Below are 24,995 nucleotides of genomic sequence, written 5' to 3'. Positions count from 1 at the left end.
AAAAAGACCTTTTCGCCTTCTGAGTTGCTTTCAAAAACATATGTGCTCAGAGACTCTCCACCTGTGGATTCAGGCAAGCGGACCACAAAGCCAACCAATCTCTTGTTTTCTTGATGAGCAGCGAACTGGGTGACACTGGTAAGTTCAAACTGGAGAAAATAAGAACAGACTGAGTATCACACAACAAATTGGAATTAAACAGAAAAGGTCATTCTCCATGGAAAAAGTGCACTATTAGTGACAGTCATTTGTGTTTAAGATGGTTACAAAGGTGAAGGAAGGAGTGAGTACTCACTAAAATTGGTAAGTGTGAGGATACTTACATTGGCTCTGGATACTTGAGTCTGAGGATCTATTAACCTGAAATTTTAAGAGATACATTATATCACAAATGCTGGATAAACTTAGATGAGTTTGTGGACTGTCTCTGCACTTTTTTTTTTTTTGATAGTGTTACTTGATGCATTATGTTTTTTCAGTACTTTTACAAATATTTACTCTGATCTTTCTGGTGGAGATGATAAGAACAAGGAGCCAGTGCCTATAACAGATCCAGGACATACTAGGAGAAAAGCTATAAATAAATATAAGGTTTTATTCCTAAGAACCCAATTCTTAGTATAAGGTTTGTAACAAATGAAAAGGACTGTTTTGTGGGTTTTTTAAATCCTCACCCAAGGATATATTTTTCCATTAATCTTCAGATAGAGGGGGTGGGGGGAGGGAGAGACACCAGGGCCAGGGCTTGAATCGCAACCGAGGGCAACCAGGAAACGTGCCCTTGACTGGAATCAAACCTGTGACTTTTTGGTCCAAGGGCCGACGCTCTAACTGATGAGCCAAACTGGCCAGGGCTGAAAAGGACTGATTTTAATGAATGGAAAAAATGATATTCTGATTTTGCCAAAGACCTACTTAACTTTTTTGAAGCTAACATTTATGGAGCCCTTTCTATGTGCCAGTCACAGTTGTAAACGTTTTTACATGTATAGACTCATTGATTCCTCATGACAACACTAAGGGGCGTAGATACAGTTATTTTCATTAAACAGCTGAAGAAACCAAGGCACGGGGGTTAAAGAACTCGCCCAAGGTCATACAACTAATGTCAAAGCCAGGAATAAAACCTGGACATTTTGGCTCCAACGCGATCCTGCCGTCCTATAGGAATGAAATGTAAGCCTCATACATAAATTTTTCTAGCAGCCACATTTTAAAAAAACAGGTAAGGTGAATTTAATATACTTAATAGAGCTAAAAGATTAACTTATTAATGAGGTGCTCTGTCTTCCTCACGGGGGCAGGACGAGACCTTAGACATCTGGTGTGCCCTGCACATGCACCCTCCCTGCATCTCAGTTCAGACTGGCTCAGGTGCTGCATGCAGCTACAGCACTCGACAGTGCGATTCTCACAGCGGTGCTCACCATGTCCTGACTGTCTGCCATTGTTCATACAGATCTTACTACCTGAACCCCCAGATCATGCAGCGAAATTGCTTGGATTCTTTATTTTCAGCCCAACAAACATTGATCAGGTTTTCCTTGTGGTGGTCTAGTTCTCTCAGACAGTTTTATGTCCTGTATTCACTATTAATTTTTAGAAATAGTACTATCAGAAATGACAAAAAGAAAAAAAACACCTTCCATTTTCTTTTTTTTTTTTTTTATCCTCACCCGAGGACATCATTTTTTCTATTTTTTGTTCAGATAGAGTGTAGGAGGGAGAGAGAGAGAGAGAAACATCGATGTGAAAGGGACACGTCGAATGGTTGCCACCCACACGACCCAACCAGGGCCAGGGACAAACTGCAACCGAGGTACATGCCCTTAGCGGGAACCGAACCCGGGTCTCTCAGGACCACAGGCCGACGCTCTAACCGCTGAGCCAAACCGGCCAGGGCAACACCTTCCATTTTCAAGTTCTGAGGTATAGCCCTGGCCAGTCTGGCTCAAGGGTTAGAATGTTGGCCCGTGGACTAAAGAGTCATGGGTTTGATTCTGGTCAAGGGCACATACCTTGGTTGCAGTTCAATCCCCAGCCCTGGTTGGGGTCATGCAGGAGCAACCAATTGATGTGTCTCTCTCACATCAAGGTTTCTCTCACTCTGTCTGAAAATCAATGGAAAAATATCCTCAGGTGAGGATTAAAAAAAAAATCAAGTTCTGAGATATAGAGAGTAACTCGAGTGGTGGCAACCTTATGAACAATAGGATTTACCTACCGCTAAATTCCTGAAGATACCAAGGGGACATCGAGCCAACACACTTTACAAAATCCAGGTCTAAAGAGGAAAAGGGCAGAAACAAGAGCAGCATCCTCACTTAGTCCGATCAACGTTCCAGTATGGACGTTCCAGGCGGCGAATGTGCCTTAGGGGGGGGATCAGACGAAGCTGCAAGGAAGTGGAAGCGAGATGGAAGTACCTCAGAGCCTGGCTGGTGACCATCAGATGGGACTCTGTCATCCGGAAGATGTTGTGAATAGCCCGTGCTGCCAACACCTGTCTCATTGCCTCGTAGATCACTTCTGGAGTGCCGTCTGTTTTAACTGCCATCGATCCCAGAAACCGAACTATAAACATCTGCTGCAAGAGGGAATCTGCAAGAGAGCATTCTCTGCTCAGGGCCCCAGTCACACCCTGCCTGCTGCTCTGCACCCAGCGTCCCAGTGCTGGTCTGAGACCAGCCGCCAGACCGCACGTCTGGCTACGCGGGGGCCTTCTCCCCAAACCTCTCAGCACGACGCCCTTCCACGCTGCAGACTGCCAGCGCTCTGCACCTCCCGCTGTCTACATTTTCTCTGTTGAGAACGACCTCAGACTAGAAAAGCCCCACTTTCTCTTCATCTGTAAAATCCCAGCGGCACCAGATAAAATCCCCCTGCACCAGGACTAGGGACCACCTGCAGGAGGCAGTACACGCGCCACACCTTTGCTCTGAAGAGGGTTTTCCACTAGACGAGAAGACACGTTACTCTGGCCCACGGATTAAATCCTCTTATGAAAGAAGACTTATTCGAAGAAAATAAGACCTGATGGCGGGTCTCATTCATTTATGACGGAAGGCAGTGACGATACGGTGACTAACGGAGATCTCAAACTAAGTTCGCTCACTCGGTCCTGCGAACTTCCAGTACTGGCCGCTGGATGACGGCAAAGGACCGGAAGCCCGTGGAGATGGTTTAAAAGACCTTTTTTCCTGTAAGATTAGTTCATTTACCTACCATTTTAAACTAAGCTTTTTTGCTTACTGCCCCCTCCCATTAGTATCCTAGTCCCTAAATATAACATGTTAAAAATGTATTAGGAAAACATAACTGATATGTCATAAATGAAGCTTTTTTCACAAGTTTGAAAGTTGTTGTCTAGACTGTTTACTGGCTGAACTGAAGTCAGCTGGACATATGGGGCCAGATTTCAGGCAAGAAATGCCAGTTCTCAAGCCGTACTTTTACGTGTACTTAAGTAGCATTTCGTTGTGATGGCTTCTCAGGCCCAGGGTGCAGCACTCCTAGCGACTCACTTGGCTGGCTGGGAACTCGGGCCCTGCTCCGTGGAGCAGGAGGTGATGGTCGGCTCTACTGAGTATGTTCTGATGTACATAAGGATGTAAACTGAACAAAGGCATAAATGTAAAACAGTAACATTCGTGTGATCTTCAAATTTAAGTTATTTGTGCTTCTGGTTTCCTGAAATAAAAGCACATCTATGACTCACTCGGGCTACACTTGAATGTGACCATGTTACCTTCCGCGTCTGTTCTGCAATAATGGGACACCAGACTGAGATGTGGCGACTTTCTACGCAGGAGCTACGAAAGGCATGGATGTGGCTGGTGGCCAACGGCTGCAGAACGCCTGTCAGCTCCCCTGTTTTCACACCATCCTAGTGAGTTTCCAGAGAACATGTCTGTGGGTCATAATTTCAATCCACATTTCAAGGCACAGCTCTGTAGAACATGATGTCACATCTGTGTCCGTGGCCCTGGTCCTTCTGGGCAGGGGAGATGAGCAAAGCAAATGCACCACTCACCCTCTGCCTCTGGAAACGAGTCATCCTCAGTCTCCCCGAAAGGGTTGACACGCCTAGGGGAAGAGCCAGAGTCAGACCATCACTACGGCTTCAGCCAAAAAGACACAGCATTCTGGAGGGGGGGACGTGAGAGATGTCAAATTTATTTTCATCTCTCCCGGAGGTGACCTCCCATAGCCCCTACCTGCTCCCTCTGTTCTGATCAAGGAATTCCGAAGCAGGAAGTACAATATCAAACTGAATAGGTGTTCCAGGTGCAATTAGTTCTTCAGCTTCAGGTACAGTGACTGTTGCTTTGGGAACGGTCTTGTCATTTTCCATCTCTGAAGTTTTCAGGTTCTGGCTGGGTATAGTATGAGAAGGAGAGAGGGGAACATCCTTTTTCATCGTAAGCCTTTACAGTCCAGTCAATACATGCTGAATGCTCATGGAGACTTCAGTCAGGCCTTCAAACCATTCTACAAATAACCCTTCCGAAAACATAATTCATTTCTTGCTTGAAACCCTTCAGCTCTCCCCACTACCTCCGGGCAGCTCTGCTTTCTACACTTTATCTTACTTATCACATTACAACTGCTTTTCTGTTTGTATCTGTCTCCCTGGGAGACAGGTTTTGAGGGCAGGGGCTGTAGCTAAATTGCATTTATTACTTGGCACATACTAGGCAGTCAGCAATATTAACGGAATGAATACTTCTTGGCCCAGCGTTCAACCACAACCCGGCTCTCCTTTCTCCCGGGAGCCTCCTTCTCCACTCCCTCACCGCGCCCCCTGCAGAGCGGCCCGGAGCACACCACGTGCCGTCCTGTCCCCATCCAATACACCGCTCCCCCAGCTCCGCACTTCAAACACCTGCTCGAATTCCTACTCGTCCCCAGACCTTCCAAGCCAGGCTGACCTCCCTCCTCTGCACTCCGGGGCTTCTCAGGGAGGCACAGGGACCGTCTTGTACCTTGTGTCCTGGGCTACACTGATTCCGATGATGCCCCCGCGGTTCGCAAAGCCTTCAGCTACGCTCCGCTGCCCGGGAGCCCTAAGCAGGACACCTAATTCTGTCACCGCCGGCTCAGACCTGTTTCTGACCTCACTTCCTCCTCCTGACCCAGCGCGGTGAGAACACTGCACAGCGCCGAGACCCAGGCTCACTGAACCACTGAGCTTCCCCTCTTCTGTAAACAGCGGGGTACTTTCTACCAGCCCCTGAAAGGTGGACACTAACTGCGCACTGTCACAATTTTAATTTATCCCTTGGGGCCATGCTGCGGGGTCTCTATTATTTAACCAATGGAAGCTCCCATTAAGCCAAAAAGGTGGAACTCCTGGAACAGTCCCGAGGCGGCCTTCAACCCGAGAACCTCTCTGCGCATGAAAATGGCACCGAACCGTGGGGCGGGCCGCAGCCTACATATCCAATAGCTAACAGAAAGGGACAGAACAGTGTGTAGCTACGAAAAGGAACAACAAAAGTAAAAATATGAAAAATGTACGTGTAAAGACAAAATAAATGCACATGTGGAGACAATCTATGTGCAGATAAGGCCTAAGCAGTAACAGGGACACAAAGAAGTGATTTTGTTCCTTATTTTACAAAAACGTGTGTTTTGGTTCCATAACTTTGTTGATGCTGCTAGATGTGGGGGGACCTCCGGTCCGGCAGGTGGGCTGCAGCAGCACGGTCCCCGGGAGCACTGACGTCGGCAGACAGGCCCGAATCCGTGCTGTGACCACGGGACCTTCCTGACCCGTCACTGCTGCTGCGAACAGGCTGCAGACCCTGGGGCTCGGAGGACGAAGCCACACCTCCTGTGCGATTCCTAATAGGCAGGCTGGCCCCACACACGCTGGCCTTCCTCCGTCCTTCAGTTACCTGGGGCACGAGCTTTCTTGTTTTTTTCTGAAACTCGTAATGGGAGTCACTGCTTGGAGCGCCGTCTCATTCAGCTTGATGGCGACAGCCTGGAATCACAGGGGCAGGCTCAGTCCCGCAGGCGGGGCCCACCGGCAGGTGGGGGTGCAGGGAAGGGTGGCCTCACCTCGGGGTCATCAGTCAGGTAGATCTGCCTGGAGATGTTGTTTATGGCGCATATCCACTGTGGAGGACATGAAATACCCTGAGTCCCAGAGTCCCCACCACACAGGGAGGAAGCGAAACAAACGAAAGCTTTACCTCTTCGTTCTCCTTTCTGCTTTCCGCCTGCAGGATTATGCCCCTGAAATGAAGGCATCAGAGTAAGTGCTTCCCAGGTCTCAGTGACTGAGGACTATTCAAAACCTGAGCTCTGCTGGGTCCCGCAGGGAAAGGGCCAGGAAGTCAGCAAAATGGGAAGGAGAGGAATGGGATTCTGGGCCTGCTGCTCACTCCCTGTGCCATCTGGACACACGCTTCCGTTCCCTGGGCCGCAGCTTTCTCGTCTATAAAATGAGCAGGCGGGCTCAGACCCACAGCCCAGCCTGCGACTCTCAGTGTGGACCATCCTGCTGGCCCCCTAGGCGCGCCAAGGCCACCAGGGCTCTGGCCCAGGTGCCCTCCCAACCACGCCCAAGGAGGAGCTAGGAGCTGCCCCTCTCCTCCCCAAGACTGCAAAGCCGGCCTGTGGAGGCTTCACTAACGGCACCCACCTCTGCTAGCCCTCTGTCCCTCATCTCATCTGTGGGGGGCGTGGATCTTACCCCTATTTCACAGCTGGGGAAACCGAGGCCCCGAGGAGTTAAGTGACTGCCTGGGACCATGACCAGAATCCGGGCATGTTCCCTCAGGTCGCTGCCCAACCCCGGGGAGGAAGGAAGATGCTCTGCCCGTCCACACTGCCCAACCCACGCCGCCCAAACATGCTTGTGTTCAACTACTACCTCAACTCGGAACCCCGTGGAGAGCACGTGTCAGCAGAGCGGCTCTGAGGACTGGTCACCGCTCGGCCAGGCAGGGGCACCCCAACACCTCGCACCTCCTGGGGCTCTGAACTCCTGGGGGCTCCCCCTGGGATGGGGTCTACCATGAACTACAAGGCTGCCCTTCCTGTCAGACCCCTTTGGGCTCATGCTGTGTGGAGACGTGTGAGGAGTGGCACCCCTGCTGCGGAATGTCCTGTCCACACCCCTTTCTGCGGGGAAAACTGACTCTCAGGCACCTTCCTTCCGCACTGCCCTCCTCACCCCTGCCCCACACAACACAAACACAAACGCCCGTCTGGGAACAGACGGCTCAGCCACAGCCTCCTGTCTGAGCTCCGTGCTGACAGCCAGCCACCTCCACTGCTAGCTCACACGTAGGTCTTCTCTACGCCACAGGCCAATCCTCACCGGGACGCCTTACATAAGGCAGGCTGCATCCCACATGGGTCGCATGGGCTTAAAGACAACACGAAAGCGCCCTGGCCAGTTTGGCTCAGCGGTTAGAGCGTCGGCCTGCAGTCCAGAGAGGCCCGGGTTCGGTTCCTGCTAAGGGCACGTACCTCGGTTGCAGTTTGTCCCCGGCCCTGGTTGGTCGTGAGGGTGGCAGCCACTCGATGTGTCCCTTTCACATCGATGTTTCCCTCTCTCTCTCTTCCTCTCTCTCCCTCCCACTCTGTCTGTACAAAAAATGGAAAAATGTCCTCGGATGAGGATTTAAAAAAAAAAGAGAGAGAACACGAAAGCATCCTCCCGAAAGGCCCCCTGCCTGGGATGGGTGGCCCCCGCAGGGGTGGGGTCAGCACATTGTTCTCCGCCCACATCAACCCGAGTGACATACGATTTCCCGTTGGGAGTGGTGATCTGGAAGCAGTAGCGCCGGTCTTCACAGTCCACCGCCATCACGGAGCAGTTGTCCAGGTCCTGGATCAGACCCCCGGCCACCGCTCCCCTGGGCTGACACAGGAGATTCCCGCCCTGGGTGAAGAAGTAAAGCCTCTCCCAGGTGGTGGTGACCAGCCCTGTTTTACTGGAAGGACAGTGTTTTAAAGCCCATTAGTATTAGGGAACATGAGCCGCCTCGAAGTCCTGCTGCCCTTTACGGGTGTCAGTGACAGTTTAGAAACAATGTGTTCCTTTAAATTAAAGCAAAACCACTTTGAAAATAATTCTGTTGCAAAGAGTGGCTGGGGAGGTAGAACTGTGCTTACAGGACCTGGGAGATTATGGGCCCAGCTCACATGGGGATGCGTCCCAGGGCCGCTCCAGTAAGTGGGTGGGATGCACCTGCGCCTGCGGCCAGACATCCGGAGCAGAATTAGTCCATCGCCATTAGGAACTGAAACCCGAAGGTCATTTCTCAAGACATGGCACGGAACTGCTGGACAGCTACTTAGTCACCAGGGTCACCTCAGGCCATGCCTCCCTGACCCCTCAGAATTCTCGGGGCTTTTCCCAGATTCATTTTTGTTCCAACCTGATGTCATTCTTGTTTCGTGGGCTGTTTACAAGAGGAAAATTCAGCTCCTGGCAAATAACACTAGGACCTTGTGGAGTTTTCTATCCCTTGGCCTGTGATCAAGAAGCTTCCAGACCTTTGAGGAGCTCTTCCCGGTAGGAACAGAGCTGGCAACTCCTCCTGCAGACCCTCCGGGGGGCTCGCACACTGGCCTGACTCGGCAGGTACTGGGTAATGACTGTGTGAGGCACTAGGTCTCCTGCCTCAATCATCACAATGTCCGAAAGGGGAACAGCTGGCATGTGAGGGCTGACTGCCCGCTAGGAAACCCCTCCTCCCACCCGTGTCACTTCTTGAAGCAGCCGCAATCATCTGCTCTGTTTTACAGACGAAATGATCGAGGCCCCACCGACCCACAGCATCTGACTGACACCAGTCAGTCTTCCCCGCACCTGACAACAGCCTCTCTGCTCTTAGATGCAATTTAACCCAGTTCTCCCTCCAAGTCCCAACGGACATGTAAAGACCCAAGTGTTGGAGCTGTGGTTCAGCCTGGATCATGGAAAGCCTCTGGCCCAGCCTCTCCGCGGCGGTGTCTCCCGAACACTGCTCCCCTGTCAGGAGCTGGGGAAGGGAGGTGGGATGACAACTCCCAGTGGTCCAGGATGACGCCAGTTAAGAGCAGTCTATCTGCAAACGGCCACGGTGACCAGGGGCAGCGGTGGCCTGTGGTGTTTTGGAGTCCACATGCTGCATTCTTACTCACACATCTGCCCCTGGGTCCCAGGCAGGAGGGCTGCTGTGGTGGGAGCCCCCCCGGAGCCCCCCTCTCCCCCGGGGCACTCGGCAGACGCTCTGTGGCACTCCGAGGGGCGGCAATGGCATCCTCACTTTCTAAGATTCAGGTAACCAGCCTTCTGGATGAGGTTCCTGTTGATCTGTGGTGCAGCCACATCGAAGTCTGGAGTGTAGACAGATTCATCAACAGAAAGTAGTTCTTGTTGGGACACCCTCATCTTCTCTGCTTCAGCTTCCAGTTCCACCTGGATGCTTCAGACAGAAGGTGTCAGGTCAGTCACTGATCACTGCCCACCCCGCACTGCTGGGCAGCAGCCGGCGGAGCGCCCCTGGCCTCCTGCTCACAAAGGAGCTGCAGCGCTCCACCCGCTCACTTAGGCTGCGCCGCCCTAAGTGTTTTACGGCTGCTGTTTCAAAACAGAACAGGAGTACCGCTGGGCAGTACCTGAACCCAGCTAAGCAGTTTCTCTGCGGACAAAGTGGTATCCACGCTCACCACTGCTGTACAGATTTCGGGAGAAAAGCTTTGCCGAGCCCATTCTCAGGGGTGGCATGTGCAGGAGGAAACAGCAGTCATTCCTCCCCCGCCCCTGGGTTTAGGCAAGAGCTGGGGAGATGGTCACTGGAGATGGGAAAATGACCAGGAGTGGTACCAAGGTGCGACGACAAAGCCAGGGCAGTGCGCTTCCTTTCAAGCCAGCACGGACTGCCCACCCCCGCCGCCTGGTGACAGGACTGGTTACGAAGGCCTGAACACAGTCTGCCGACATGCCCAGCCACCGGAGAAAACAAAGTTTACAGGCGTGTTCCACTTCTCCACTGTGTTCGAGGGGATCAGACATGACAAATGTTAACATCAGAAAGACACTTGGAGGCCAGCAGTCTAGCGTTTCACCAAGGAAGTTCCTCCGGACCTTTTCTCAGAAGGGTTCTGCAGACGGCAAGCGTGGGTTTGCAGAGTCTGCGGCTGGCGATCACACCACTGCCCGCACCGTGGTTAGTGCAGCTCATGCAAGCGGGCATCTGCGTGAGGTCTGGCTACTCTGACATCTGAGTGAGATGACGGGACTCATGACTGGGGGCCCCAGGCCAGGCCGGCTGGAGAACCACCTCATTAGCTACACCTGCTTGTCATCGTGAAGGCTGATGGAGTGGGACATGAGACACAGCAGTACAAGAGATGGATGGAAGGAGGGAGGGAGCCACAGTTTTACGAAACCACTCAGGTTCTTAAGCTTTTGTGGGTGATAAAACTCTTAGAGGACCCGATGAAAGGATGAGGACCCGATGAGGATTTCTCCCCTAGAAAAACACTCATGCACACCAACAAGACAGAAACATGCTTCTATACCCCAGGAGTCATGAAAAAGACTCAAGGAACCACTGGAGTCTTATTTCTTACTGCAGTTAGACTCTTACTTTGTTTTTGTTTTTCTTAATCCTCACCTGAGGATATTTTTTCCATTGATTTTCAGAGACATGGGAGAGAGGGAGGGAGGGAGAAGGAGGGAGAGGGAGAGAGAGAGAAACATCGATGTGAGACACACACTGACTGATTGCCTCCTGCACAACCCTGACTGGGGCCAGGGACTGAGCCTGCAACCCAGGTAACATGCCCTTGCCAGGAATGGAACATGAAACGACCACCGAGACACACCGGCCAGGGCAAGACTCTCACTTCCTAACATAATATGCCTGGGAACCTCCTCTAGCTCACTGGACCCTGATGACAGGAGGCAAAGGGAGTCAGAGGGGCCACCGCATCAATTAAGTGGGCAGGGCAGTCTGGAGAGATGATGCATTTTTAAAATAAGCAGTTGCAAGACTGACAACAGTTAGTTAAATTGACTCAGATAAGGCTCAGTGCCTTGTTTAGTATGAGTTGATGTGATGATCAGAGGTCCTGAGAAGCTGCCGCACTCTGGTGCGGACCTGTCCACTCCCGAAGGCTGGCAGCTCTTCGGCCCACGGCGAGTCTGCGCCAGGCTCAGGCTTCCGCCACGTGAAGACTGGACAGTAGCAAAAGAAGACCCTCAGATCAGGCACTCGGACTTAACAGGGAGTACCCTGGTAGACATGTTAATCTTTTATTGATATACAATCTGTAAATATAGTGGACAGGACGCTGGGCTCCACAGGCTGGGAACTGCAGAAATCATTACTCTTAACCACACTAACCACAAATGGCGGCAGCTAAGCAGAGGGTGCTGCTTCTGAGAGTTCAGGGGCCCTCGGCGTCAGAACCCCCATGCCCAGAGGGGCTGCTGCAGCAGGAGAGCAAAAGGCAGGAAGACCCTCACCGGCCTGCAGCCTTACCTCTGCACCATGTCCGCCACGGAGGATAAAAAGCTGTCCATGCTCTGGGAAAACATCTCTGCTCCCTTCTTAAAAAAGTTAATCTGAAAAACATAATTACAATATTATGGGAAGGGGATGGAAGAATTTGTTAACTGACGGTGGGGGCAGTGGCCCTGGCTGGCCAGCCTCCTTGCTCGCAGCAAGGGACGTGTCCGAGCCCACACCCCACCGGCAGGGAGTTCTCCCAAAGCCCCGTGCACGTGTAGAAAGGGGATGGTGAAACCTGCTATCTTACCCAAAGTCTGTAAAGCTCGGGGCTCATATAAGTTAAACGCTTGGATGCACCAGGTGCATCAATAATTACTACTGATAATTAACTTTGATATTACCATCAGCCTTCTTCCTGTGTGAATTCTAGATAGTGGGTTTCTTTAGGGCAAGGATTAGGTCTTTTGCACCTGCAGGGGCTAAATCAGTGTGACAAACGACATGAGCAACAAGGAACAAGCTGAGAGAGGTTCTCAGAGGTGATGGCGCCGGCCGACGCCCTGTTCACTGGGCCTTGTGCAGATCCGAACACAGGCTGGACAATGGTGACATGGCGGCGGAATTCCAGAGGGAAACTGGGCCGAAGGCCCTTACAAGGCTCTTCTAACCCTGACATCAACTGCAAGGGGACGGCGTAGTGCAGGGCACAGGAGGCCCTGGCGCTGCACAGCTGCTCAGTGCAGCCGGGGCCCCCCTGCTCCCCGTGTTCTGATGGATGCTCTCCCTGCCCAAGGAAGAGTGGGCTGAGGAGGCCTGAGGACCAGTTTGAAAGTGAAACTGCAGTTGCTGGCTTTTGGAAATCAATAGAAGAAATTCCTGACTTCCTGTGATTCCTGGGCATTCACTTCCCAGAAGTTTTGGGCCCCTGGCAGACCCTGAAGGGAGGCGCATGGGGGAGAGGATGACGGCCGCCCCTGTGCCTCATTGACATCCCACCCGAAAAGTCCAAGCTTCCATTTCTTTCTACGGCTAGGCTGTTAGAATCCTGAGTATCAGTATGTGCTGGACATGGGTCTTCCCTCAGGCTACCCAGCCCTGGTGGTGGGCACAGACATTGACCCCTCACCCTGAGGAGGCGAGCAGGTGGCATCAGTATGACTGAGGCCTGGGGAAGTAAGGACACATGTCCTTAGCTCTCCCAGCACACACAATGATGGTCAGGTGACCCTAATGCGAGGTGATCTACGCAGGGAGATGTTCTGGCCCCATGATCTTTGAATCATACAGAGATGAACATTTTGAATCCTTGAAATGTTATTTATCAAAGTCTGTTAAATGAGCATTTGTAAGGGCACAACATCATGGTGGCTTTTCCTCTCCCTCTGCTCCCTGAACTCCTGACTCCATACTCAGGTCCACGTCTGAGCTCCTCCACCATTCTCTAAGCTCTGAGGGCGGGCTCACGGAGTCCCTCAAGAACGATGAAGGAGTGGACGGAAGGGATGCGATGCTGGCCTACAGCCACGTTCCCTACGACCACCCTATCGAAACCACACCGAGTTCATCTGTGTGCTCAGAAGCCTGTGCACAATGCCAACACCTCAATGGGTGTGCAGGACTGACTCATGACTTACCTGAAACCCTGTTTAACTCGGGCCAGGGAAGACAGAGAAAGAGTCAAACAACCTCCACTAAGGTGGGTGATGAGAAGTCTAATTCAAGAACGTCATCCAAAGACCAAAGTTCACGTGCCTTCGTGAGCAGTGGGAAGTACAATGGTCAAATGACCGTGGGCTAACAAAGGTGCTGCTCAGTGAACACGGACATAAAAGGGCTGCTGTGGCATCATCCGGATTCAGGGGGTAGACAATGTGGTCTAAGGGAAAGAACTACAATTTCACCAGGATTAAAAAGTCTGCAGGGAGAGGGACTATTGGTCTTGTGTCTTGAAATCTGGCTACATTTCACATGAAAGTGGAAACACCATCCTCGGTTCTCAAAAACGGTACAGCCACCGCCCAGCAACGACAGTGTGCTCTGCTCTGCTCTCCCAGGCCCGGCCACAGCTTTGCTGGCGCACCACCTCCTCTTCCCCCGTGGCCAGCAGCACGAGCGTCAAAGGTCCAGGCTGGGGAAGTGGTGCAGCCCATCCTTCGGACCTTTTAGGGCCCCTCCTCTACAGTCAGGCTCCCGGCACTGCCCAGGCCGCAGCCCTGCACCTTTCTGAGACTCCAGCTCCAGACACTCCCGACCCTGGCTCCAAGCAGCAGGGAGTGCGAGCCAGCCAGGGCTGTCAGTCCCGGGAGGACGGCTGGCAGGAGGCACTGGCCTGCTCTAACCAGGACAAGCACCCGGCAGAGCTGCAACATTTAATGGAAGGAGAGAGGACAGCAGGAGGACACACTTGTGAGCACAGTGCCACGGTGAGGAAGCTGGCCGGCCCCTACGGACTTGCCGAGGGTGGAACCCACAGCTGGGCAGTGCTGGTTTTCGGCTTAACCCAGCTTACTCAGATGACACAGAAAGATTGTCTTGTCCTATTAAATATGACCACTGATGGCAGAAGCCGACTTTAGTGTCCTCAGTATCCAGCAAGGTAACAACCATATTAGGATGACAGACAACTGGATTTGAATATTTAAAAATCCTCTCTTGTTCCCTCTTTCCCTGAAAGTGATGTATTTTTATTTTTTATCCTCACCCAAGGACATTTTTCCATTTTTTGTTTAGCTAGAGTGGGAGGGGGGGAGGGAGGGAGAGAGAAACATCGACGTGAAGGGACACATCGAGTGGCTGCCACCCGCACGACCGACCAGGGCCTGGGACATACTGCAACCGAGGTACGTGCCCTCAGCGGGAACCGAACCCGGGTCTCTCCGGACCGCAGGCCGATGCTCTAACCTCTGAGCCAAACCGGCCAGGGCCATGTGTGGTTTTTTTTTTAAAGGTGCTGACTTTTCCTTCTTAACATTTGCTCCCTCCCATCCCTCTCTGTTCCTAGACTGTCCACAGAAAGGAGGTTGGGGTGCGTTTCTCACAGGCCAGAGCGAGGACCAAGTAAACACTCCGAGACTTCATCACGCACTGGCGCCGTGTCCCCAGGCCCCGCGGGCCGGCGGCATTCGCCTCGGCACATAGGCCCGGAGAGCAGACCTGCTGAGGGCAGCTCACCCCGGGGGCGGGGTGCATTCGCCTCGGCACATAGGACCGGGGAGCAGACCTGCTGAGGGCAGCTCAGCCCGGGGGCGGGGTGCATTCGCCTCGGCACATAGGACCGGGGAGCAGACCTGCTGAGGGCAGCTCAGCCCGGGGGCGGGGTGCATTCGCCTCGGCACATAGGACCGGGGAGCAGACCTGCTGAGGGCAGCTCACCCCGGGGGCGGGGTGCATTCGCCTCGGCACATAGGACCGGGGAGCAGACCTGCTGAGGGCAGCTCAGCCCGGGGGCGGGGTGCATTCGCCTCGGCACATAGGACCGGGGAGCAGACCTCCTGAGGGCAGCTCACCCCGAGGGCGGGGAAAGCCCGAGTCCTGGCGGGCGAGCCTGGCTCTGCAGCCGATCAGCCGGCTGCTTCTCCGACAAGGCCAGGCCGGGCTGTCCTGGGTCAGAGGCAGCGGCCACGCCGGCCCCTCCCACGAGAGGCGTGGGCTCAAGGCCACCACTCCTGCAGGCACAGCCCAGCAGGGCCGCGGACCACGACCCAGCACCTGCCGCTCTCCGGGCGCCAGGCCCCAGGAAGCCTCCAGGGGGCTGTGCCGCCCCTGTGCTCCCTCCGCAGCGGGCCCACCCTCCACCGTGCCTGGGGCCGGGCCTGGGAGGAGGAGGCCCACCTGCCCGTGGGCGAAGCCCAGCATGGGCTCCATCATGGCCGCGCGCTTCCGGTGCTGCAGCGCGTTGAGGGCGCAGTAGTACTGCAGGGACGAAAGGTGCTGCTTCCGCCGCGCGGCCGCCACCTCCTTCACCACTTCCGCCTTCGCCTGCGGAGAGGCAAAGGAAGGTCAGGGGCCTGTGCACGCGCGATTCTGAGCACGCGTCCAACCGCTCGCTTCTGAGCTCCCTCTTGTGACAGAGAGAAAACCCAGGTGAGGTCCCACCTCATTTTATTTTTATCCTCACCCGAGGACATTTTTCCATCCTTTGTTCAGACAGAGGAGGAGGGAGAGAGGAACATCGGTGTGAAAGGGACACATCGAGTGGCCGCCACCCGCACGACCGACCAGGGCCGGGGACAAACTGCAACCGAGGTACGTGCCCTTAGCGGGAACCGAACCCGGGTCTCTCCGGGCCGCAGGCCGACGCTCTAACCGCCGAGCCAAACCGGCCAGGGCTCATTTAATTGTAAACGTCCAGATGAAAAAGAGCAGAGTGAGGCACGACAGTGTCGCGAGGCCGCCCTGGGTGAGGCCGACCAGGTCGCGCCAGAGCGCCGCCGTCTGTTAGGTGACTCGGCCGTGTCAGGAACGTTCTGGTTCACTGTGCGCCTACGCGAAGGAAATCACGTGACGGAAATACAAGGGACATGCCTGAACCGCTCGACACTATTTATACCGCTGGGTTTAAGAGGCAGCGGTAACCCCAGGGCAAGGAGTGCAGGAGTCAGGAAATCATGAGGTCCCCGGCTTAAGTTAAAATCAGTGTGATTATAATTTTATAGTGGTTCAAAGTTGGTGTTTGAAGACCTGTTTTTAAAGCTAGAATTGGGCCGTAAAAATCTACTTAGGAGATTCAGAATAAAAAATTGTAAAATCTGCATGTAGAAAAAAGAAGAAATTCTGGGAAACACACTCACGACAGGAAGACACAAAAGGAACTTTAGTAAATGAGGCAAAACACGTGTAAGGCAGGTATTCTTACCTTTTCGTTCTCCTTTTTCTTAGGAAGCCTGCTGTATTTTGCCATCGAGAGGTCATGCTCTGAAAGTAGAGACACGTTAGCGCCCAGTGTCTTTACCCACAGACACGCTCTAACCCACACGCGTCACTGAACCCACACACAAGACCGGGGGGATGCCTACCATTGCTGGCGAGTCCAAAGAGATCCTTTAAAGTGCTTACTTCTGCACAAGAGAAAAGAACGTCTTAGAGCAAAGAAAGACAAAACAAGCCAATGCAGAGTTTTGCGCTTGCCCAAGAAAATGAAGGTGTTCGTGAGGGTAGGGAAGGCGCTGCCAGCACCTCTCGGGTCCTCTGCCCTCACGGGGCCCTGGCCTGTGCCTGGCCCCTGACTGCCCGCGGAGCATGGGGCCAGCTCTGTCCGAGGGCCTCTGCGGACCTGCAGAGGGGAGGGCACTTGGGGGCGAGGGCAGGAGTACCCGTGGCCGGGTGCTCTTTAGGAGACCTGGAGTGCACACATCTCGGATTCTCCAGCTCCCAAGCGCTTTCATACGTCTTTCCTCAGAAGGCCCTCACTATTCCCAAACCCCGACGTTTCCTGTCACTGCCATTTTAACACCTGACAAAAGAATATCGGGTGCTTGTTTTAACAGAAAAATCTGAAGCAATCTAGCACACTGTACTTGCAACAAACCAACCCCCTCACACACACAGATGGCTAACCAAGTCCAAGACCAAACCCCCGAAAGATCAATAAGAGCAACAAAGAGTCCAAGGCTAAAAACTTACACAGACACCTAAAAGAAAGTGATACCTCCTATAATAAACTCTCCAGTTTTATTTGTCAAAGCAAAGCATTTTCATACCTTCTATGCTGCTCTTCAGTTTACCTGAGAACTGCCTCCAACTCTGTAACTTCCCTTCATGTTACTTACACTCGATCTGGTCTCAGCCTGCTTTCTGCCTTTCTTTTCTTGTATTTTCCTTTAGTTCTGTCTCCCCTTTTCCTTCCTGTTGGAGCCGAGTTATGATGTTTTTCCTAATCAACTTTAAATAGCTTTCTCAGTATTTCTTGCGTTGCCCTCATTCCGATGACATACTTGTGTTAGAGAGCAAGTGGGTAAGGCAGCAAAATGAAATGCCACCGTCCACTGAGGAGGGGGGGTGCCAGATTCTAAACTGGTGCTGATGCTGACCCAAGTATATCTGCACTGACACTTCAAATGTGTCTTGGTGGCATCAAAGGGCACTTTAACTTTTTTCATTGGTTCTCTTAAAAAGAAAATCACCACCCTGGGTAAATACTTCTAATCCACAGGCCGAGCTCTCCTGGATTCGTGAGAGCACTGTCACTGAGGCTGTGGGGCGAACACTCTCAATCCTAGGCTTGTCTCCTTAAAACAAAGCCAAAGACAAAACCTGACAAAACAGGTCTTGGAGGGGGGGGGATGATTATTTTCTTTTTCTTTTTTTATCCTCACCTGAGGACATTTTTCCATTTTTTGTTCAGATAGAGCAGGAGGGAGAGAGAGAAACATCGATGTGAAAGGGACACATCGAGTGGCTGCCACCTGCACGACCAACCAGGGCCGGGGACAAACTGTGGGTACATGCCCTTAGTGGGAACTGAACCCAGGTCTCTCTGGACCGCAGGCCGATGCTCTAACCGCTGAGCCAAACCGGCCAGCGCTATTTTCTTTCCAGGAGATTTGTTTTAAAATGATATCCCCAGCCACTTCTAATAATTCTATTTAGAGGAGATCTTTTTTAAAAATGCACCCAATGACAAAAAGAAAAAGAAAAAGAAAAAGAGGAATACCTGTTCAGGAGAAAAATAAGTTTAAGGGAAACTGCTGCTGTTTTAGCACAAGCCTGGCTGTCTGAATAAGGCCTCAGCTGACGGAGAAGACAGCAATCTATGGGAAGTTTGGAAAGGGCGGGGTTTTCCTAGAACCCCTTTGCTCTTATTGCACATATTGTAGAGAGGAAAAGAGGAACAAAGGTAAAAGTTTTACTATAAGTGGGGATGTTTCTACAAAATGTTGTTAAGGAAAACATTGCGTAGTCAAAAAGTTCCTGCTCCTTGAATACATTTCAGATTAAGCTTTCTGTTTAAGATTTTTAAAAGTAAATTTATGAACATCACACTAAAAAAATGCACCCAATGAGGCCTTCAGTTAGTACTGATCTGCACACGCCCATGTTCAGCAGGTCTGGACTGTGTGTCATTCCGGATGAGCAACACTAAAGCCCGGCTCAGTCAAGGTTTCCCTTCCTGCAAGCGAACTGACAGTACCGCTGCCGCACTGCCCCCACAGCCTCAGGTGACATGATCACTGGGCATCTCAAAGACAGAGGAGGAAACATCTTTAAGATCTGCCCTCTGCATATGTACAATAGAATCCAACTCAGCCAAAAAAAGAAAGAAATGAAATCTTACCCTTACCAACAACGTGGATGGACCTAGAAAGTGCTGAGTGAAATAAGTCAAAGACAAATGCCATATGACTTCACTTACACTTGGAATCTAAAGAACAAAATAAATGAACAAGCAGACCAGAAACAGACGCGTAGACACAGAGAACATATAAGTGGCTGCCAGATGGGAGGGGGGTTGGGGCAAGAGAGAAAAGAATGAAGGGATTAAGAAGTACAAATTGGTAGTTACAGAACAGCCATGGGGAAGTAGAGTACGGCATAGGAAACACAGTCAGTAATATAACAACTAGGTATGTGTCAGATCGGTTCTAGATTTATTGTGGTGATCACTTAGTATATAAATGTCTCATCACTGGGTTATACACCTAAAATTAATATAATATTGTATGTCACCTGTAATTGAAAATTACAAAATTATTTTTTTTAATTTGCCCTTTCACTTATTGCATCTTTTCTGCCTAAATTTTTTTAAAATTTTAAGGTGTTACAGGTTTGTTTTTTTTTTAAGTTTTTTTTCCCTTTATTTATTTATTTTTTTTATCCTCACCCGAGGACATTTTTCCATTTTCTGTACAGACAGAGTGGGAGGGAGATAGAGGAAGAGAGAGAGAGGGAAACATCGATGTGAAAGGGACACATCGAGTGGCTGCCACCCGCACGACCAACCAGGGCCGGGGACAAACTGCAACCAAGGCACATGCCCTTAGCGGGAACCGAACCCGGGTCTCTCCGGACCACAGGCGGACGCTCTAACCGCTGAGCCAAACTGGCCAGGGCTCCTTTATTGATTTTTAAAGAGAGGAACTGAGAGGGAGAGAGAAAGAGGGAAACATTGATGAGAGAGAACATCAACTGACTGCCTTCTGCATGCCCCGCACTGGGATTGGGCCCACAACCTGAGCATGTGTCCTGACCAGGAATTGAACCGGCGACCTCTTGGTGCATGGGTTGATGCTCAACCACTGAGCCACACTGGCCGGACAAGGTGTTATAGTTTTAAAGAGGAAACATTATACTGAACAGACCTTTTAGTACTCAGGTTTAGACATTTTTGGTCAATAATTTTTAAACTGGTGTTCTGAAATACTGATGTAAAAAATACAACTCTTTAATCTCTAAGCAACAAATACTTTCAAGGAAATGACAAAAGGACCAGAAAATTTGGATTCTTTTTTGTATTCATTTTTTGACTACCCTGATTTTGAAGAGATATAAAATTATTCTCAAGTTTTATTTTAGTTGAAGAATCAAAATTAGTCCAAAAGGGCAAGTAGGCTCTCAGAACTAGTCACAGATACCCCATCATCACAGTGAGCTGCCCTGTTCACAGTTGCACCCCTCAGTCTCACAGGGGTAACACACGGTCCCCACCCCCTTTTCCTCTCCGAGCCTCCCACCACCTTACACTCCAAAGCAGTCACAGCTCCCCAAGAACAACGCGCCTCTACAACGCTCCCGCTCGGTCACACGAGCCTTGCTCGCTGGGTCTCCTCGATACACACTAACTCATCTCTTACAACCCAGCTTGGAGATCATCTTCTCCAGGAGGCCTTCCCTGGCACCCCGCCCTCAAAAGGGTAATGACGTCTTTGTGTGTCCTGTTGCTACTCCTTGTCCGTCTGTCCTGCTGCCCTCATCACATGATGCTACAATTGTCTGTTTCCAAGTCTATTTTATTAGCCTGTGACCTCCTTTAGGTGAGCTAAGAACACAGTGGGGATTCAATAAAAGTTAGTTCAGTTGAACTGCTTGAAAAGAAAGGACATTTCTCAGTGATGCACACATTTAAAGAAATTAATGCAGTACAAATTATTATTAAATGGATTATTTTGAAGGTAACTGGCATTGAATTCAGTTACTTTACCTGTGAGATCCTTTTCTCGAAACTGTACAATGGGTAGAACCATTGTGTCTGCCAACTGTTTAGCCAGCTCCGTATGGAGAACATTAAGCTGAAAGAAAAAGAAATCTATTGAAGAAAATTATATCCACTATCACTGGCACTATTTCATCGAGGAATCATGATGAAGGCTTCTGAGTGGTCAGAGCTCAGTTACGCTTCCTCAGCAAATAGATACCCTCTTAAAAGCAGTAAATGACGTAGGCCTAGAGGTGTTAGAAACTAAATGTGAGGTTCTAACTGACCAGCTAAGTTTGCTCAAGGAGTCTCTGATCCACAGCTGTTGTTTATTTACTGGGCAGACTCTGGCTCAGTGTTCTCGGGCTAAGCCACACCCGCCCGGGGAAGGAGAACGCTTTCCTGTGCTCGCAGCGAACACAGCTTCCTGGATTTCCCAGCGCACGTCACCCCTGCACCTGGCCACTGTGAGCTCCCTCGCTCAGAGGGCTGAAGTCACACTTGAAAGGCAGGCCTGCTGGGCGCCTGCTAACCCTAGAACCACAGCCAGCTGTGGGCCTGGGAATTATGCTCTGGAGAAAGAAAGCGCCCTTCTGAAACAGCTCGACCAGACCCCAGGCCTCTGCCCTGTAGGAAAGAACCCTTCTAAGAATGCGACAACTGTATCCACACGTGATCCTCCACGCGGGTAATTTCTACACCTCTCGATGTTTTCTCCGCGTCTCCTTCACGGCCTCACTAAATCCTGTCGCTGTCAGTGCTCAGGGACAAATAAAAACGGTCCCCATCAGCACTACTATTTGGAGGACTTTCTCTTTATTTTATTTTATTTTATCCTCACCCGAGGATATTTTTCCATTTTTTGTACAGATAGAGTGGGAGGGAGAGACAGGAAGGGAGAGAGAGAGAAACAGCGACGTGAAGGGACACATTGAGTGGCTGCCACCCGCGCGACCAACCAGGGCCGGGGACAAACTGCAACCGAAGTACATGCCCTTAGCGGGAACCGAACCCGGTCTCTCCGGACCTCAGGCCGACGCTCTAACCGCTGAGCCAAACTGGCCAGGGCTGGAGGACTTTCTGAAGGGCAACTTTACATGCTTTACGCCATTCAGTTCTCACCTGTTCTGAGTTAGGCACTATTTATTATTCCCATTTTGTAGACAGGCAAGGAAGTCTCCAAATCTAGAGAACAAAAACTAGTGGCATGACTAGAATTTTAATCCCAGGCTATTGGGATCCAAAGGCCATGCTCTTCCCATTCCTCTGTCTGAGATACAGAGTTTTTCTTTCACGCTCACAAAGCTGCCAAAACTTCAATCGATTAGCCGCCAGACATTAGCGATTAGAAACCAACAATGGCAGGGATTCGTCCCCGGGCCCCAGGCTTCCAGGGATTCCTGAGGACGTTCCAGGATTCCTGCTGGCTGAGTAGGTGAACTGCCCAGCAATCATTTTTTGAGGCAAACATATGGTAGTTTCTTTAGTAACATACGAGTCCCCCTTCTGCACAGAGATTTCCCCCTGCAGGCACAGCCCCTGGTCCTTCAGAGTTGCGCCTGCAAGAGGCTGCTTTGATCAGTTTAAAGACTTGCCTAAGGTCAACCATTTGCCAGGCAAGAAACTACAGGCCAAGCTGGTAGTTCTGTCTTTCAATCAAGCTAAGGCAAGGCGGCTTTATCCAGCTGAGAATACCTGAAGACGTCAGGATAGAATGTGTTAATGATTTTTCCTGAATAACCTCAATAAGAAATGGACTGTTTTTAACTAAGTTAATTGAATGACAGTCAACAAGTATACCTACTGTGTGCCTGGCTCTGGGTTCAATGCTCTGCCATACGTTATTTCACTTAATCTTTATAACAGCCCAATTAAGCGGGCTTTCCCACTACTGCCATTTACAGATGAGGAAACCAAAACTCAGGGAGACTAATCAAGTAGCTTTCCCATGGTTATGCACTTCAGGGACGGCAAATTTCCTAGCTACTTATTTTCTTCCTAACTTCTTAAGGTTCAAAGGGTGTGTGTCATAAACTGTGTGCCTGCAAGCTTTTGAGAGGTACGGGACACCGTTTGTAAACACAGTGCCTTGACAGAGTGGGCAGAGCATGGACGGCCTCTTGGCATGCCTGCAGCATCACACAGAAAACGGGGACAAAGCCATCTTCCTGGCATGGCGACTGTGAGGATCAGGCAGGACTGTGAACAGAAAACATTCAGAGTCGAGGGCCTGACACATGCTCCGAACAGAATCTGCAACGACTTCCTGTCTCAGAGGCGCTCCTAGGAATCTGCAGCGACGACTTCCTGTCTCAGAGGCGCTCCTAGGAAGCGGTCTGGAAGCCTGGCTCCCGGGGAAGCGCCAACGCAGGCATCTCTGCGCGGCACTGCATGCAAGTTCTGGTTCCAAAGTGTTCCATTAAACAAAGCCTCACAAAGCTATACATTTAGTTGGCGTTTTCTTTAACTTTGGAGTCAAATTACTTGACCTAAAAATTTTCCAACCTGGTGTGGGCCCAGGCAGAGAAACAACCTTCCCTGAGCTAGCTGCCTTCACATGCTTCTCTGAAGACTCCTTACAGAGTGAACTTCCAGGAGGCCAGGGTACCCCACTTCCAGGCTTCCATCCCCTGCGAGTGATTCACTCTCCGCTAAATTAATCATCGTTCCTGCCCAGGAAAATACGGCTGCGAGTCAATATGCTCACTGGAAATCCTGGTCTGGGGTTCTGACGACTAACCACATTTCCTCAGCCACTTCTCTTCCAGTCAAGAACACACGTGGCTTCTGTGGGCGTAGTCTTTGCTTCTCCCCTGGGTTATTTATTCACTGTTAATTAATAAACATTCTTCTCCTCACTTTCCAAAAAAATTACTTTTTGCTCCTCTCCAATTACATTATCCATCCATTTGAACACACATTTTAAAGAAAGTTGTAGCGGTGGGATAGAGAATGAATCTCAAAAAGAACCAGTCAACTTGACCTCTGGTACTCCCCAGTGCCCCAAAACGGCATCTGATAAACAGCAGGGGGTCGATCATGTTTGCTGAATGAATGACGACTTTGTTGGACTGATATGGTGGATGAATAAAAATGCCATCAGTACAATTTTACATGAATGTTAGTTTATCATTTTATAAACTGAAGATAGTATCTACTTCATATCAACGATTCAACAGTTAAGTGGCATCTGCATATTCTCTTTTTTGCTTCTTTTTTATCATGACTTTCTAAGACAAGTCTGCAAAGTCCTTGCAGGATGAAACAGTTTATACCTACCTGATTTTGCAGAGGGCTCTGCCCAGCATCAGTAGCATCTGAGTTCTTTGTCTGCAATTTGGATTCATGCACTTTTCTTACAACAGTACCTGTTTCCCACAAATCTTCCAAGTGGATTATACAATATAGCTATAAGAGCAGTTGTATGAAACTTTGCAGTGGGTGGAATCGTGCTCCCCTCAAAATGAAAGTCCAGCCAGATCACGTGAATATTTGAAAAAATGGTCTTCAGAGATGTAACAAAGAATCTTGAAATGAGATCATCCTGGGTTATCCAGGTGGACCCTAAAGCCAGTGATAAGTGTCCTTATAAGAAGAGAGGACACAGGCAGAAGAGAAAAAACATGGGGGTGAGGTGGTGTCGGGGGAAGAAGGCCTCGTGGAGGCAGGGCAGAGACTGGAGTGATGCAACCACAAGCCAAGGAACACCCGGAGCCCCCGAAGGGCAGGATCACGGCCCTTCCTTGAGGTCCTTCGGAGGGAGCATGGCCCTGCCAACTCCGTTTCGCACTTCTAGCTTCCAGAAGTGTGAGAATAAATGTCTATTGTTTTAAGCCACCTACTTGTCATTTATTACAGCAGTCCTGAGAGACTAATACCTCTCCCTGTCAGGAAACTAAATTCTTGGAAACAGACTGTTCATGTATATCCAAGCCCTTCCCCTCAAACCAGAAACAAACAGGAGAGTATACAACCCCTTTTACAAAACAAACCTTGAAATATCAACAAGTTGAGATACCATCTCAGATGTTTATTTTGCCACATTGCTATCTTACCTCATCCACCACTTTGGAAAAATAGTGAAGTGTAGAAATTACTTCTTCATCGCCTTTGCCAAGAGCAAAATTCTAAGACGGAAGAATAAAAGAGCCAGGTGTTAATGGAATGCCCGGGAATTCAGCACCACAGCATCACCCCACGATTCACCCCTCCACGTGGACTTCCGTTCTGCCGTCACGCCAGAGCCTCTAAGGGCAGAGAACTGGCTCTCCCCTTGCTCTGCCCCCTCCCAAACTAGGCCTTTGTTGGCCATTGCCCTTCTGTTCAGACATCATGATATCTTCACATTTATTGCCTAGATTTAGAGTCAATTCACTTGTAGTCCCTCAGGGCCTGTGAAC

The 24,995-nt window shown here is 50.7% G+C and overlaps 1 protein-coding gene across 2 annotated transcripts in view; it reads right to left on the bottom strand.

The window, feature by feature from the left end:
* The window catches only part of APPL2 (adaptor protein, phosphotyrosine interacting with PH domain and leucine zipper 2), a 45,397-nt gene that overhangs the window by 3,820 nt on the left and 16,582 nt on the right, over window positions 1-24,995 (bottom strand). For both annotated transcript variants that reach the window (XM_036252515.1, XM_036252516.1), the window contains exons 4-19: window positions 24,651-24,722; window positions 20,602-20,689; window positions 16,481-16,522; window positions 16,321-16,379; window positions 15,297-15,443; window positions 11,496-11,578; window positions 9,273-9,431; window positions 7,764-7,952; window positions 6,201-6,243; window positions 6,067-6,123; window positions 5,901-5,989; window positions 4,218-4,376; window positions 4,034-4,086; window positions 2,427-2,601; window positions 324-360; window positions 9-149 (exon numbers count right to left, since the gene is read on the bottom strand). In XM_036252515.1, the coding sequence (XP_036108408.1) occupies window positions 9-149; window positions 324-360; window positions 2,427-2,601; window positions 4,034-4,086; window positions 4,218-4,376; window positions 5,901-5,989; window positions 6,067-6,123; window positions 6,201-6,243; window positions 7,764-7,952; window positions 9,273-9,431; window positions 11,496-11,578; window positions 15,297-15,443; window positions 16,321-16,379; window positions 16,481-16,522; window positions 20,602-20,689; window positions 24,651-24,722 (1,593 nt within the window). The remainder of the gene's footprint in view (window positions 1-8; window positions 150-323; window positions 361-2,426; window positions 2,602-4,033; window positions 4,087-4,217; window positions 4,377-5,900; window positions 5,990-6,066; window positions 6,124-6,200; window positions 6,244-7,763; window positions 7,953-9,272; window positions 9,432-11,495; window positions 11,579-15,296; window positions 15,444-16,320; window positions 16,380-16,480; window positions 16,523-20,601; window positions 20,690-24,650; window positions 24,723-24,995) is intronic.

The sequence above is a fragment of the Molossus molossus genome, unplaced genomic scaffold (genome assembly GCF_014108415.1).
Source record: "Molossus molossus isolate mMolMol1 unplaced genomic scaffold, mMolMol1.p scaffold_m16_p_10, whole genome shotgun sequence".
Taxonomy (NCBI): Eukaryota; Metazoa; Chordata; class Mammalia; order Chiroptera; family Molossidae; genus Molossus; species Molossus molossus.
The sequence above is the reverse complement of the archived record's forward strand: the minus strand, read 5'-3'. Positions and strand labels throughout refer to the sequence as shown.